Consider the following 16,255-nt stretch of genomic DNA (forward strand, 5'->3'; position numbering starts at 1 on the left):
GGATACTGTACCTAGTCTTATGGTAAAGCCGTAGTGTGCTCCTTTCAGTTCTGTGGGGGTGTGTATGTGTGTACATGTGCACTTGTAACTGCTGGGGGCAAGGGTGGTTGTGGGCAAGGGTGGGAGGGGGTTATGTGTAAATAAATCAAATACAGTTAGTGTGGAGGTGTTTATTTTTTGTGTCAGTGTAAGTTAAATATTCTAAAGAAATTTAAAAAAGTATGTATTATTCTCTATTGTGTTTCATGGTACATTAAAAAGAGGAAAAAGTAGTTTTATCTTACATTTCAAATGCTTATATCTCTATGGCTTCTGGCGATACCCGTTCCATTTTATAGATTTGTCAGCACAAAATGCAATAAACCAATACCATTTTATTACAGTAAATGTGTTTGAGTCTTCAATCATATTTTGTTCAACAATGAAAACAATGTTACAAATTTTCCAAAAAGTTTTGTGGAGCAAAAACTACATTATGACAACAGTTTACAGAGGTCATGTTTGGAAAAGAACTCAGGAGTCCACTGAACCAAACTATCCTGTACACATGCAATACTGCCTGATAGTTCAATTCGCACTGAAGACTGAATAAGAACCTCTGGTCAGTTAGAAGTGAAAATGCCAGACCACCAAATAGTCTTAACAAGTCACTAAATTTAAACAACCGAGCACAATATCCATAATAAAATAAAAAAAAAAAGCATTAAAAGCGTTCACAAATATGATAATCAAAACAATCTGTCTACATTCAATCTATATATGCGCACACACACACACACACACACACAGCTGGTGAATTCACTGAACAGAAATTTATGTGTGGTCTGTTTGGATCACAGGGCTGGACCGTACATTAGGAGACAGGATTTCTTCACTACAAAAGCTATCAGTAATGTCGGGGATAAATGGACATGGGTGGAGCCTGGCCCATGCTGGGTCCCGACCTGGGAGGTTGCTGCTGTGAGCTACCAGAGCTCACGAGGTGGTTGATTGATGGTCCACTCTGGATGAGGGTGTCCAAGGCTTTCTGGACACTCGGGCTGTCAAAGTTGATGCCTGAAGCTGAGCTGGGGGGTCTCTGGCTGCCCGGCATGGCTGGCATGCGGCCTGGTGGAATGCCGTACCCCTGAGATGCACCTGATGAAGGGCCAGCTGGGGCCATTGACGGCCGGGCTACTAACATTTGTGAGCTCTGTGAAGGGGGTGGGAGCCCTGAGGAGGAGTGGGACAGGCCTGAGGGGTGCTGGCCCATGGAGCCATAGGCCTGGGAGGACAGGGAGGAGCTGGCTGATGGTGGTGGTACACCTCCTGTTGACGCACCTGTACCACTGTTGAACAGGCTGAGGATTTTAGCCTGCAGCTCCTGCTGGTGGCTGGGGTTAGGTGGAGTGCTGGAGACAGGTGCTAAGCCAATGTGGCTGGAGGGAGGTGCCAGGGCAGAGGACGGGGCTTGAGAATCTAGGTGGGTAGCCACAGAGGTTGCAGCTGTGGGTTGATAAATTAACAGTTACAAAGATGAGTCGCTCTGCATACAAGTGTACTACATCTAGTTAAAAGGACCAAACAATTCTCCAAATGCACATGCAACGCTGTTGTGCACGCTCGCTTTCCTTGCCCACCTAGCGTACTGTAGGCTACAGTAGTTTAGCTGGTGTTATCGTAGCTACAGCTAGCCAGTGCCTGTTTCCTCACTGCAGAGGCACCACACCAACGAGTATGCGTGGGAGTTACTTGTGCGGGATACTGAGTCTCAAGTGGGTGCTGCTTGTACGACAGTCTGCTCACTTTAAAGTTACCAAACTCAAAAGGTGCACTATACTAAATTGCACAGTTTGATTGAGAGAACCTTTAGTCTAAGCTGAAAAAAAATACATGGAATTAGCATGCAATTCATCAATGGGGTTGGGCCAGAAACCATGTAGTCTTACCCACCAAATTACATTCTTGTTCTACGTTTTGGTTGGTTCTGCATTCTAAAGGGTCCTTACTTAAATCAACCATTACCAATTTTATACAGCATAACCTTAAAATCATACCTTAGAACATTGTTGTAAGTACCTATTGAGTGCAGAGTGCTTACCTGCATGAGGATCTGCACTGCCTCGTACCATGCGAGCTCTTTTGTCCTTCAGGTATGCAATCAGACTATCCAGCTCCTCTGGAGTTACAAATCTACCCAGCAGCCAAAAACAAAACAAAAAACATTTGTTTTACCATATTCAAACTATAAAACTGATGAACAAAATCAAAGGCTGATTGAGAGCCAGCTTCTTTAAAATATGAATGTTGAAGTTTCAACCATTACTCTATTTACTCTTTCCTTCAAAAAGCTAGGTTAAGTTTTCTTCACAAATAAAAAGATACCAAAGCGGGTACCTGCTCTCAGACAACAGTGTGATGGTGGTCAGAAGGGAGATCGGGTGGCTCTCTCTGTCAGGCTCCCTGAGCAGCACATCATCGGCCATCTTGGCAGCCTTCCTGGCAATCTCTTCTCGTTCTTTGTCACGGTGTTCCACTTTGTAAGCATCATAGTTGTGGGCCACCAGTATCATGGCATCCTGCATGGGCATGTTTCGATGCTCTAAGGCACGGTGGACACAAGAGGGTTAGCATGTAAATAGTTTCAAAAAGAATTACAACTAAATCAAAAAAGGCTGAGTTTAATCTAACAGCCCATTAACACATGAGCTGCTATGCTGTCATGTGTTACCTTGTGGCGTGCCAAACAAGATGTTGACAGTGCAGGATCGGTGGACCTGGTGCTGCTGGGTGATGATGATGGCAAAGGGGGTGCGGGCACGGCCAACATCCTCCAGGGCCTGGGTCAGTGACACTTCTGTGTTGAGGAAGATCAGGTCCACCACCATACCTAGATCACGGACCTTCCGCCCAACCGTCTCTGCATATTCCCTACAGTTGTTTTTGAAGCACAAGTGCACGGAGACACACGGAGACACACGGAGACACACAGAGACACACAGAGACACACAGAGACACACAGAGACACACACACAGGAGCACTATGAAATGAAAACATGCCATGTTGTGGTTGAATGTATAGTAATGTATTGTAACTGCCTGTGGAAGACAGAGAGCAGACATACTTCTGTGCCTTGTTGACCACAATAACGGAGCAGTCAACAGGCCGCTCAGTGTCGTAACGCCGCTGAAGTTCTTCATAGTACTGTCGATACAATTCGTTACGTCTGCGCTCTTCCGGGCGGCCACGATCATCTACAGCTGGAGATTGGAAAATTAATTGTCAATACATTTGCTTCATTAGACTACAAGAAAAGTATTTCATCACTCAACGGACAGATTAGTAATACCACCCACACTGGGTGCTAAACACAGAAGGCCATGAATGGGTGTGTATGAGTAATCCCTCTCTCCTGTCAGGAACACAGACTGATCTGCACAGTCTGAGCTGGATGCCTGTGCAGTCCCTCATGGACATGGGTGGATGACAACATTTATTTCCCACGGACACTCTTGTTTTTATTTTTTAGTTGTTCCCCTGTAAGCATGCTGGCTCTAGATTTCTTGGTGTGATGGACCGAGTGACTGACTCCACCTTGTTGAAAAAGGAGCAGTATGTAATTTTGACCACTAGATGGTGTCGTCAGTGCAAACTCTGTTAACATGTACCACACACACACATAAGCACAGCACAGGGTATGCCACTTAGTAAGTGGTCAGCCACAAGTGTGTTTTACTACGGAAATGGTGGATTTAACTCTCACAAGGTTCCTGTTGGATTATTTGGAGTAGTTTGTCTCTGAGCTTCAGTTTGAAAATAAGGTGAAATGGCAGACTCAGCAAAAAGGTCAAATGAACAGTTTGTGTCACTGCATTGCTGACTTAGGGGGCTTTTTCTCTTTGGCGCTTGGTTGAGTGATTTATAACTTAACTTCACACAGCATATAAGCTTACCTGAACAACAAACATAAAAGCCAGTCATTAGTTCCATAAATGCACTTAGTTTTCTATGATATGGTCATCCCAGAGTGGGTGAACAAGTCTGGGCCCCTCTACAGCTCGAAATGTGTGTGTTAGTCTTCTAACACCAGACTTACTGCCCCACAAAGCCAGTATCAGCCTGGCTATGTGTGTTGGGGAGCGGGGGGAAGGGGATTTAAGAACAAATCAAAGCTGCCGGAGCAGTTTGGCTATTTTCAGAGCTGGAAATCTCAGCGGCCATGACCATAACAATAGAGTAACTTGTATAAATCAAAAACACTCGTGAACCCTGGTGCTGTGTTGCAGTCATTTGCACAAATGATTAAGTTATGCAATTGTTCATGTTTTGACTTTGAAATCATTCTTGTCCAGTGATGCTGACAGGTTTTGAATGTAGCGAATCCTGGGATGTGTGTTTTTTGAAAATTGATCATCAACATGAGTTTATTTACCAATTCCAAGTTTGTAGCTTTGATTGTTGAAATGAAACTTAAGTCTTTTGTAGCGTATGTTGCAATGACTGAACACAGGATTTCATCTGAGCAAGACAGATGTGCAGATGATAAGAAAATGACGACACAGCTGTTTATGGTCATCATCATAAGTAATGGGCAGTCAAATACATTCTTGAATCCTAAAGGCAATTCTTGGGGGGGGAAAAAAAACATCACGTCACATGTAAGACATACCCTCTGGCTCACGGCGTCCATTCCATGGATCTCTGTAAGGGTCCCGGTAGGGATCGTCTTTCTTCCGATAATAGTCTTCTGCACCACTTCCACTGCGATAGTATCGATCATACTCCTCTCTGCTACACATACATTTAAGGTTCAGCCACGTATGTACATTGCTTAACTGATGACTGTGCATTTATTCTTCAGATGTGCTATTGGTCTGACTGCATTTCTAGAGTCACCTGTAAGCAGGATCCCGTGGGTCGCTCCTGAGGTCCTTCTCTCTGCTCTCTGAGCCACGGTAACGGGAATCATGGTCACGAGGGTGGCCACCTGGTCTAGGCTCCCTCCCGTCACGGCCATCCCGGGTCTCACGTGCTTCACGACCATATATGGGTGAGCGGGATCGGGGTCGGCTATCTCTGCTGTCCCCATAACTGCTGTATGGAGCCCTAAGAAGAAAAACACCAATTAGTGCAAGGAAGGCTGGGGTTTAGGTTGCCAATACAAGAATTTTATTCAGCACTACTGGAGAAGAGAGAAGTTGGACTTATTTTCAACTCGCAAGGTAATACGATAGGACAGTGGCTATGTTTGGTATTCAAAAGATGATGTAATTCATTAAGCGCAACTTGGTTTTGAAAAAGTGCAATATTGTTCTCCACGGCTGTTCGAGCATTTGCATGTGGTCCTACGCGGCCTAGTGCAGCAGACTGATAAATGCTACCAATTCGGTCCCAACAACGGTGTTTCCAAAAATGCCGTGCCAGTGAAAGTAAATCTTTGATAAATGTCCAGTGATCCACGTGCGCAAAATGCCGAGTTGCTGACCATGTAAGAGGTTCATTGATCACAATTTCGATACTCAAAACAAACAGATGCTTTTAATGTGACTTTGTTTTGACGTTTTTTTTTTCCTTCTTCCTCCCACAAAATAATTGGCAAAATTTGGATGAGAAGATGGTTTGCAGTTTGCCCAACCTCAGCAAACCACAATGCACAGTTGTATTTGAGGTTAAAGTACATTTTGCTCAAACTTTTTAGAATTGAAATAATACTGAAATATAACTGCAGTGTCAAAACGTTACTGACCTCACCTTGCAAAAAGAATGATTAAAAAATTCTAGATATGGAACAGTGGAACATGTATTGTTTTCACAATTTCAACATTTTATCCTTGCACTAAAGTCAACATCTTCCAATTACATATTCTCCTACTTGTTGCAAAATGACATCCAACTAATTTAATAAAATCTTAAGAACATTTTAAAACAAGAATGTGAAAGAGAAATATATTTTTAATTGCAAATACATTTTAACATTGTATAAGAGGCTGTGTTTTGGAATACCATCATCACAATCCATTACTTTCTACCACAAAATATACTGCAAAATTTAAGATTTAAAGCATGAATTTCAAACTCTTCCACGTTAAAATGACTAAGGAGAATATATTCTCTGTTATGTGTCTGACTGTAACTCTGCGTACATGTCTAATTCCACCACATATTTCCTGAAATTGGCATTACAATGATGAGTGGTATGTTTTGTTGCAAATATCATTTGCAGTGTATAGTTATGGATGCGCATGGCCGGAAGTTATTATCTGGGCGCCGCCAGCGGTTCATTGCTATTAAGGTGCGCCTTGCAGCCACAGTCCAGAGAAGTCATAGTATCAATGATGAAAATCAGTAAGACCCATAAGTACTGCCAAGCTAAATGCACATCAATCAATACTTATTCAAAAAACAAAACAAAAACAAAAAACGGAAAAAAAAAAAAAAAGAAAAAAAAAGAACAAAAATCATGCTTTCTTTTTTGCACATCACCTATTTTTGCCATTTGCCTTCTAAATGCCTGTGGTAGGCTTTAAAGATGCTGTTCACCAACCACAGGCTGGATACAATTTCAACAAAGACGTCTCATCAAGATAAGTACCAGGTTTTGGGGCAGGAACCTGCTCAACGGATGTGGAGGAGGAGGGTGAGAACAGCATTACTTTTCTTCCTTAAAATGAAAAGCTGCAAATTGTAGTTTTACATAGCAGAGTGGGAAGAAATCACGCAACGACCATGAAAGCAGGAAAGCCATTAAGTAAAAATCTTTCAGAGACAAGGACACTTGCAATTACATCAGAATAGCTCTTTGCTTTATTTCAACACACGTGGAAATTTAAAATAAAGAGGTGAAATAAGGACTCTGGAACACAAACATCACAAACCGATCTAATACTGCATCCATCAAATTGTTTGCACCGCTGGTGGAAATGACTGCCGAAAAATATGAAATACGCTTTCTTTTTTTTACCCGACCCCTGTAGCATTGGTAGTTCTTCACACCCATTTCGCGTTACTTTACCTTCGTGGAGGGCTCTGCTGGGATTGAGGTTTAGGTTGCCGTCGTTCCACTGCCATATTTACATCTGAAAATAAATCAATCCAAACGTTCAACACAACAGTGACATGTATGTGACAGCGTATGTGTTCACGTAGAATGGGCTGGCGGCGTTAACATTTCCACGATCCAAATGAAATAGCGCTTCATAATTCCAAGCACGAGAATCCAAATTGGCCGAGGTGTCAAAATGCTGCAGGTCAATAGGAGTCAATTGTGCCGGACTGAGTTTGAGAAGGAAAACAAACCAAAACACACAAATTGTTTTTTTCCCGTCAAAACTGGTTTAATATTAACATCAAAAAAAAAAAAATAAAGGTACGGTGATTAGATCTTTCATTTTCAAACTGAATTTAAAAAGCAATTAAACCCACAAAAAATAACCAAAATCAAAATTTAATTCTCTCATTTGTAGCAAAAATATATAATAATTCAGATGCAATAGCCTTTTCTACTTTGTTTTGCATGCTAATACTATTTAGCTGTGCCTACAACAACAAAAACAGGTTCAAGTAAAAAAAAAAAAAAAAAAAAACTTGGTGAGTAGTAATGTTTCTTTCAATGAATATGCAGGTTATATAACCTACAGTGTAGAATACATATGATAGTATTCAAGTATAAAATGTCACCAGTCAAAGATTTTGCTCCAGCTGTACCCAGGATCCAAGCAAGGGCCACACACATTCATGACTGCCCTGTTCAGGGATAGGGATGTGTAATATGCCAATATGAGAGCCTGACCCATACTGAATTTTTGGGCCTGATATCAAAATTAGGTTGTATCAGTTGATATATACTTAACACACATTTTTGCAATGATCCCAAAAATATGGTTATCAAACATCTGTGACAAAGATATGTAATAAAGACAGCATGTCTAGTGTTTTAGTGATCACTAAAGTGTGACAGACTTCCCTGCTCAGAACAAATGCTCATATCAGTGACCATTACAGCGTAGCTGTACTATGCAGATGAAAGTATAGCATCTTCAAAATCACAAAAATAAACTGCCGTAATAAATTACTATCAAGGCGTTGATTTGTGGCAACAAAATAAATGATAGAGTGTAACATGGAACGATCAATGATTTTCTGTTGTCACATACGGTCATATTGCACAGCCCTATTCAGGTAGATCTGTCTCAACCGTCCAACATTAAGCCCTTAGCTGGATTCACAGTGCAAGAATAGAGCTGGAACAAAAACTTAGAGGCCAGGTGGTAACTGAGGACTGGTTTGATAACCACTGTTTTAGGAATTCCAGATCTTGGTTACAGCCTTATTACCAAAAATGTCACATTAAATACTGACACAGTACCTATGATATATGTTGGGCTGTGTGCCCAGTGTGATTTGTGTCACTCACCAAATCCCGCCTGTATGTTCATTCTGCTTATGCCTATTAATGTTTAATATTTAAAAGTCTGTCAGGCCAGTTAAATATTTCCCTCCCATGTGGAAAATTATCTGTCTACCTCATAGTAAAAACAATTATCTTTACAAAACAACCCCTGCTAAAAACAGCTAAAGAATTTTAAGTTCGTGTGCGTATAAAAGTTCATCAAAATTTTGAACTCAAACAGCTTTACCAACCCAGCAGCGGAGCACATGTGTGCACAAAAAACTGGCGCCAGGAAAGCAATGCTTCCTTGATGTGATTGATTGATATGCACCAAACAAATTTTAACATTTTTGATTATAACCTAAGGAACAGCGCAATAAACTGAATTTTTTCTTTCTGTGCATTTAATTTGGCTCATCTGTATATAATGGTGATCTGTCAAAATTGGGAAGAGGAAAAAAGTTTTTAAAAAAGCTTTAAAAAGGGGCTAAACCTTCTAAGAGGATCTTTAACTTTCATGTATAACCACCAAGAAAGAAATTCTTTATCCACATAACTGTTAAGATAACCAGTTGCTGCCCAATAATCATTGGTATTACAGTAATATCCACCAGGGTCTTTTGCGTTTACCTGGTTTGATGTACATGTGATGTTCTGCCCTACCTTAGATAATACCACTACAACATTTAGCTTCTTGGACTGGGCAGTCACACATCTACTGCAGTTAAAGCTTACCTATTTTATAACCTTTATATATTCGACCCTTTTGTCCCGCCTTTGCTGCTTCAGCTTCCTCAACACGTTCAAACTGTACAAATCCAAACCCACGGAACATGGAAACGCCTGAAAAAGGAACATTTTTCAATAGTTCAATGGTAGACTTTTTTTAAGTAAGTGGATTTCTAGCTATCCTTGCACTTACATTATCCAGCAAATCACATACTACATGCTTGCATTTCAGGAAAAAACAGGACTTGTCGTTTTAAGGATAATGTTATGACACATCTGCATGCACTTAACTTTTTTTCCTTTCTTATTATGTTAGAAAATTCTGTTATGCCTACATGGTAACAATCATGGAAAGTCTTCTTGATGTAAATTATGAAGAATGAAAATGGTTAAATTTTCCCTCTGTTGGGAACATTGTGTTGTTTACTGACCGACTATCTTCCCATATTGGTTGAACAGGTCTTCCAAATCCTTCTTTTCCATGTCTGATGTCGGCAAATTTCCAACAAAAATCCGTCTCTCCAAATCTCTGGGATCATTACTGCTGCAGGAGCGGGAGTAACGCCCAGGTGATGGGCTGCGGCTTCTTCTACGAGACATGACTAGATCCCAAAGCTTACAGGTCGTCTTCTTCGCACGGCAAACGCTTGAAAGATTTTGTTTTTGTTCGTGTATGAGCGCCTTTAAATTGACGTCCACGATCCTGAAAAATGTCAGTGAGGCAACAGAAAAGATACATTCCATGGATGGATAAAATGTTTCAGTGGAGCAAAAATAGCAGACAGCATCAAGTGTCACCAATAATCACATTTAACTTCTGATTCTGACATCGCAAATTAAAATGCTGTGTCAAATTCATTATCACGTTATTCGACACACTTAGTAGTACACGGTCGCAAATTCCTCTGAGAACTCCAATTCTGAGAGTGAAGAAATAAATTTTAAAAAGTCAGGCTTCTGTTTTTCAGCAAAATCAAAGAAAATGCAAATGAAAATGTATAACAAAAATTGGCTGATTAATTCGACTTTTGTATATTTTTCAGTCAGGCAGACATGAGGAAACGCGTTTGAATAAACAGGAAGACCTCGCAAAATACTGAAATGATTACCATTCTTTGAATGTGTGAATAGCCTTCTCAGGGGGAAAAAAGTAACGTTCTTGGAGCATCCCCATGCGCGTCATAGAGATGCTCTGAATTTGTATTATGCCTCAATTTATTGAACACTACTTCATCAAGGGCTGAATGATATGCTAAATAAAACATATGGTGATTACTTTGACAGATACTGTGATATGAATCATGATCTTAATGGGAATAATCATTTCTGAATCATAATTTATGCTGTGATTTTTGCTGGGCTCTATCCCAAACAAACTTTTCTTACATCTGGAAAACACAATTTGTATGCCAGGAAATTTCTATACTACCACAACACTTTATTTACAACAATGTTATGTCACACATTTTACCTTTATCCAAAAATTGCAGCTCCTGCAATTTGGATACTGCACTTGACCATACTGTAGTTGCTTTAATGCTGTTCAGCCCTTGTTTCATGTTGAAAATGATGGTTACTTAGGCCTAAATGATTGTCGAGACATGTCCCGAAGGCAGTTATCCCAAAACAAAATCGCAAACTGCAGTGTTGAGGTTATCCATTTTCCTCAAATTGGTAAAATGTACACATCTGTGTGAAAACTGCATTGATGAAATGAAATCAGGGACTCGGCCACCCTAAAGAGGACAAAGCTCAAACATTTCCTTTAATAAAACAGCAACAATCCTCGGTTGAAAATTTAGAAGCATTAGTGTTGTTTTCGCATGAAGTGGATCTAATGATATCGAGTGCTGACAGCACAAGAGTCTCTAGAGGCTTTCAGTCCCAATGCAGATATATGGCGAACACGTACCATTTTGAAGTTGCGGCATTAAAGCTGTTTTCATGTTTATGGTCGCAGCTAAACTAGATCATGCTGTTCAGAATGCAACTCAATACATACCTTAACTTGATCCTGGATGCCCTGGCTTCAGTGTCCACATTATTCACAATGTGCTGTCTCTCAAGGCTCAAATCTGGTATAGGAGGGAGAAATCAGTGTGGATTTAGGAAAGGACAACCACAATGAAATCACCTGAAAATATTACTTCAGAGTTCCAAGACGGTTGTAAGAGCCCTAATATTAGCCCCTGAATGAACCCTGAAATAAGCCTCAGCTAAGAAGTACTGATTGGATGGTATTCGTGTAAGTCAGTGGTTCTCTAACTATTTGGGCTTCAGTACCCCTTTTTCCCGATTTCTGGATCCAAGTACCCCATTTACCTGACTAAAACATTTTGCTTAGAAAACTGCAACAGAAAACCATAGCCATCACATGTTAAACACCTTTTGAAGAATATAACATTACAAATAAGAAATGGAGTGAAAGAGCTACAATTAGTGCCTCCTGAGCAGATTTATTTTAACACTGTGGCCACAACATTTCAGTAAGTCAGTGGTGTGAGTTTTTTCTAGGGTTAGGTTTAGAGTTAGACCTGGTTCTTCAGGGTCACTTTAAGAACCTTCATGTCATCTTTTACCATCTTCACTGCCAGCTAGCCTTCAGGTTCAAGTTGCAAAGTGGAAATATTTTTCATAAGTACAGTTCTGTTTCACGTTTTAAATTACTATTACATAAACAAAAATAAAAATCCTTTATTACATTTACGACTTATTCTTATGTTTTTCTATTTTCAGATTTCTCTCACGGATCCCCTGTAGTACCTCTGTGTACTAAGTTACAGCTTAATGAGCACGACTTCTAGATGGGACTGATTTAAATACTAGGAACGGTCAACACTCATTTCAGTTGGCAAATAAGTTACCATTTCTTATCCCAACATTAACTACGAATAATGGCCAAAAACACAGAAGATACAGTCCGTGTGTTCCCAAGTGGGACTGCTTCATGGTGTGCCTTGTTCGTTTTTCTATCTGTGGTTTCCAATAGCATGAGAGTGCCTTCAACATTTCATATAAATACAGACTTATACCTACTCATAGTAGTTACATTAGCTAGATTTTTTCCCCTCTCTTCTCCGTTATTAGACTAAATTCAGGTCAGGTACATGACCTATACATGTTACATACATTTTTCATTAGAAAGCATTCTGTAAAAATACTCCAGTATGGAAATAATATAAAAATAAATTAATGAAAATGAATAATGCAGGGAAAAGAAAGAAAGAAAAAATACTTCAGGGTTTTCTAACTGCAGTAAATTTGAGATATCTAAGTAACTGAATAGTTTTTGGCCAATTTGTGATTTCTGAGTTTAAATTTTAGGGGTGGGTTAAAAATATCGATATTTTCGATATTGTATCGATACACGTGTGTAGAAAAGATAATCGATACATAATTCCCAGTATCGATATTTTAAAATGTAATACATTTTACCCGTTCGGTGTTTTTGTTTGGTTAACCTCTTTAGTCTCGCTTGGTTTAGTGTTTCGCGCTCCGTTATCGCAGTCAGATCTCGCGAGATCCAGGCCACCCGCTTCAGAGAGATGAGAGTCTGGCCTGGGGTCCGTTTCCCAAAGCAGTGAAAAACTCTGAGTCTAACCCTGAAATGAGGGAAACTCTGAGTTTCTCTCTGTGTCCGCCCTCTTTCAGCCACACAAGGTATTTAACTTCCTCATTCATTCTGTCAGCAGGCGAGTTTTGGCGTGGCATATTAGTTCTGCTGTCTGTTATTTAAAATAACAATAATAAAAAAAAAAACAGTCGGTAGGCCTTTATTATTAGTCCATTAGTAGTTAGGTGGCGACTTTTTTTCACGAACATGACATGTCCTTTCGACAACGATCCCGTGGATGAAGGTGCAGTGTTACTGCGCAGAGAATTAAATATTCGTCGGAAGATGGTTATAAGACCGCGCATAGATGTTTTAGCATTTCCACACAATTATCTTTTTGAGCATTACCGTTTCACGTCACAGTCGATCATCTATATACACAACATAATCCGTCCTTACATTAGCTGCCAAGTGCGCTTCTCCCCCGCGGGATTGTACCTGAATGAAATAAATTAAGAGGCTACCATTCAAGCCGTTCCTTCCGTAATATTATTGTGCAACGGACTACATTTAAACTTACGCATTGACCCAAGCAGCACTGTTCTCCCACGCCGTCTCGCTCTCCTTTGCCGCTGCAGCGGTGTTTAAAAAACATGTTCAAACTCGCTGTATGAATCCATTAAGATTTCCAATTCAACTGGGGTGAAAAACGCAGCCCGACGCTTCCCCGTTGCCATGGTGACTCGTCAAATCGGAAACTCAGAGTTTCCTGTCTCAGAGTAGATCAACTCAGTTCGGGGTAAGACTCGGAGTTTGTTGAACCTGCTTCGTGAAACGGACCCCTGGTCTGGTCTGATCTGGGTCTAGGTCTAGCCTGATCTGATCTGGTCTGGGTCTATTGTCTGTTTACATTTTTTATTATTATTGTTTACATTGGTTGGCTGCTGGTGATTTGAGTTGTTTACACACTGGTAATAGGTGTTAACCAGGTTAAAAATGTGCACTGCATGCACCATGAGCCAGATGAACCGACCCAAAAACTGTTAGCACTACTATTTCAGTTAAAAGTACATGATGTTGTATAACTATTTGTTTAATGGTCAGTTCTTTCTTAATGTAAATATTAATATTTAATTATGCACCAGGTTAGAGGGTTACTTTTACAATTGAATTTATAGCATTAGTTCTTTGAGAATCTCTTCCATTACCAAAGCAAAATTGGTGTTATAACTAAAATATCGATATCGATATCGAATCATATCGGAAATCATATCGACTTGGAACCTAGTGTATCGGAATCGTATCGTATCGGGAGGTCAGTGGCGATACCCAGCCCTATTAAATTTTCCATAGTAACCAAGTATGTTTTAAATTCAGAATCTTTAAAATGTAAAAAGGAACGTATTTTTTAAGCCAACAGCCAACTGATTTTATGGATATAAAATAAAAACCCTAAATAAAAACCACGCCACAGATGAATCTTATGATTAAACAAAATTCATCTGCTGAAAAAGTTGGGCTATTAAACATGAGTGATATATTAGTCTTTGTTAGCACAAAATCTTTGTCTAAATGTTTTGAGAAACAATTCTGTAGGTCAAAACAAAAAGAAGTTATGAAGACAATCTACATAGACATGTTCAACAGTGTTCTGTCAACATCACGTAAAGTGCATCTGTTGTTTATAATTGGAAAAATATTCATCTATTAGCTTTGATAGGATAGTATGGAAGCCCATTTCCACCAGGAAAAAAGATTTTTAAAAAATCCCCATGGTAAGTGGTGCATCCATCTGAGAGTGTGGCATTGACCAGGTGCTGTTGAGTGATGGCTGCCACCTCAGCCACATCACTTTGGTTCTTTCTTCACTAGAGCTGTTGCTTGCCTCCAGTTCTTTCAAGGGTGTGTTTGCTTAGTAAAATCCCAAGTGAATCAACAAGCCAATCAAGTAATTCATCTGTTGTAAAGCCACATCTAAACCAGTCCTCAGTGTGCTCACAGTCCATCTCACATTTAACAGAGCTCACACCAGCAGATCTCAGGCCAGAGAGCTGCTGCACTTTGACAGCTCAGGCAAAGTAGCTCCTAATCAGAACTTTTTACCTCAGAATTTCGACTTTTAAACTCATGATTATGACTTTTTATGCCATAATTATGATCTACCATAAGGATTTTTTTTTTTTAATCCCTGGTTAAAATTTGCTCCCATGGGATAGCACATGTGTACAACCTTTAAAAGAAACTTGTAATTATTTGTGAGATAACAAAGACACAGTTTTCTATTATTTTCTAAATAATCAGCGTTAGCCAGCCAGCTAGGGTGACAGCCAACCGACCTTATTCAACTGGCGGCCATTTTGAAAACTGTGTTGAAACCTCTACGTGAAGAGTTCTTTGCATCATACAAACACTCCACACAACACAGCTTACCAAGGACACACATTAGAATAAGATGGCTTGTGCGCCAGCACTAAACAGTTTATTGTATTTGGCCCACTGGGGCAAGTTAGTATAGCCACTTTAGCTAGCTCGCAGCTAGCTAGCCAACGTCCCTGCAAAATGTGTGTCGTGTAGTTGTTGCGGTTATATCTAGGACTGTAAATTACTACAACTGTTATATGTACGTAAATTCTCAGTTAAGCTGCCAAAACCATTATCCTAAATGTTCAAACTGACCGCGCTGTGAATAAGGTCAATTTATAATTTATAATTCTACTAACGTTACATCAGACGCGCCGGCAGTGTGGCAAATGGCGTGCCATATACATACACACATGCAAGATATGGACTTAAAAAATAATATTTCAGCTAGGCTAGTTTTTCCGTTCAGAGCGACCCTTTGGTTTACTTAGTTATTGCAAGGCACTTCTGTGTTGTAGTTAGCTGATATAAAATGGACTCTAGCTAAATACTCTTTCTCTGGCGCTACATGTAACGTGCTGTCGCTTACATTAGCTAGGTAGATTAATTTAGCTAGCTTAGCCGACACACAATTGGGTCAACCTTAACTCTTTGTCAGGTTAATTAGCAGATAATGCTAATGCTACATGACCTCATCTAGCATGCAACTACACTTTCGATAAGTCGGTGATTTTTCTTTTACCTTCAATGTGATTTTTCTTCTCCTTCTGGTTTCACTTGCACAAGGCCAAGGAACGAGACACCGCCACTTCCTAAGGCCGGAACGTCTCCTCACAATGCTCTTCTTCTACGCTACAGCCATAGTTCCTGAGCATATTCCCACCCTACCGCCCCCTAGCGGTTAATTATAATGTGATCTTGGGTTACATCAACCACCGTCACTGGACAATTTGCTCAAAATAAAGAAGGACGTCACAATAACAATAAGAATAATAAGAATAAAACAACATTTAAGCATATGTCAGTCAGTGATTCCTATAACATACCCCTGTAAAAGTACAAAACAACATACTGTGACATTTGTGCAAACCAGAGAGCTGCTATTTCCTTTCATCGCTCATAACATCTGTTGAATTTGATCCCATGTGTGAAAGTAGGTTCAGGTAACACTGTGATCTTTGTTTCTTCCTACAACTAAGTATTGATGCAAACATTAGTAGTCAGTGTTACACACCCACACATT

General features: G+C 40.0%; 1 protein-coding gene across 5 annotated transcripts; it reads right to left on the minus strand.

Moving 5' to 3' along the window:
* Positions 1-262: 262 nt before the first annotated feature.
* On the minus strand, positions 263-15,900 carry ncoa5 (nuclear receptor coactivator 5). 5 transcript variants are annotated; one of them, XM_030052023.1, is made up of 12 exons: positions 15,755-15,900; positions 11,101-11,173; positions 9,530-9,801; positions 9,105-9,212; positions 6,993-7,056; positions 4,877-5,086; positions 4,650-4,768; positions 3,105-3,240; positions 2,711-2,910; positions 2,377-2,581; positions 2,081-2,172; positions 263-1,485 (listed from the first exon to the last, which is right to left on the minus strand). In XM_030052023.1, exons 3-12 carry the CDS (start codon positions 9,696-9,698, stop codon positions 887-889), a joined length of 1,902 nt encoding a protein of 633 aa, XP_029907883.1. In that variant the 5' UTR covers positions 9,699-9,801; positions 11,101-11,173; positions 15,755-15,900; the 3' UTR covers positions 263-886. The 5 variants fall into 5 exon arrangements, with proteins under 5 accessions (XP_029907883.1, XP_029907880.1, XP_029907881.1 ...); XM_030052020.1 differs by having other exon boundaries at positions 2,711-2,913; XM_030052021.1 differs by having other exon boundaries at positions 4,650-4,771.
* Positions 15,901-16,255: the final 355 nt, after the last annotated feature.

This window comes from Myripristis murdjan, chromosome 5, assembly GCF_902150065.1.
Source record: "Myripristis murdjan chromosome 5, fMyrMur1.1, whole genome shotgun sequence".
In the NCBI taxonomy this organism is placed as follows: domain Eukaryota; kingdom Metazoa; phylum Chordata; class Actinopteri; order Holocentriformes; family Holocentridae; genus Myripristis; species Myripristis murdjan.

Coding starts and splice junctions, on each gene's coding strand:
- ncoa5 (XM_030052019.1), bottom strand. CDS start 9,698: ATGTCTCGTAGAAGAAGCCGCAGCCCATCACCTGGGCGTTACTCCCGC. Junction 7,057..9,104: donor ATATAAAGGTTATAAAATAG/GTAAGCTTTAAC, acceptor ATTTATTTTCAG/ATGTAAATATGGCAGTGGAA. Junction 4,772..4,876: donor CCACGGGATCCTGCTTACAG/GTGACTCTAGAA, acceptor ATGTATGTGTAG/CAGAGAGGAGTATGATCGAT.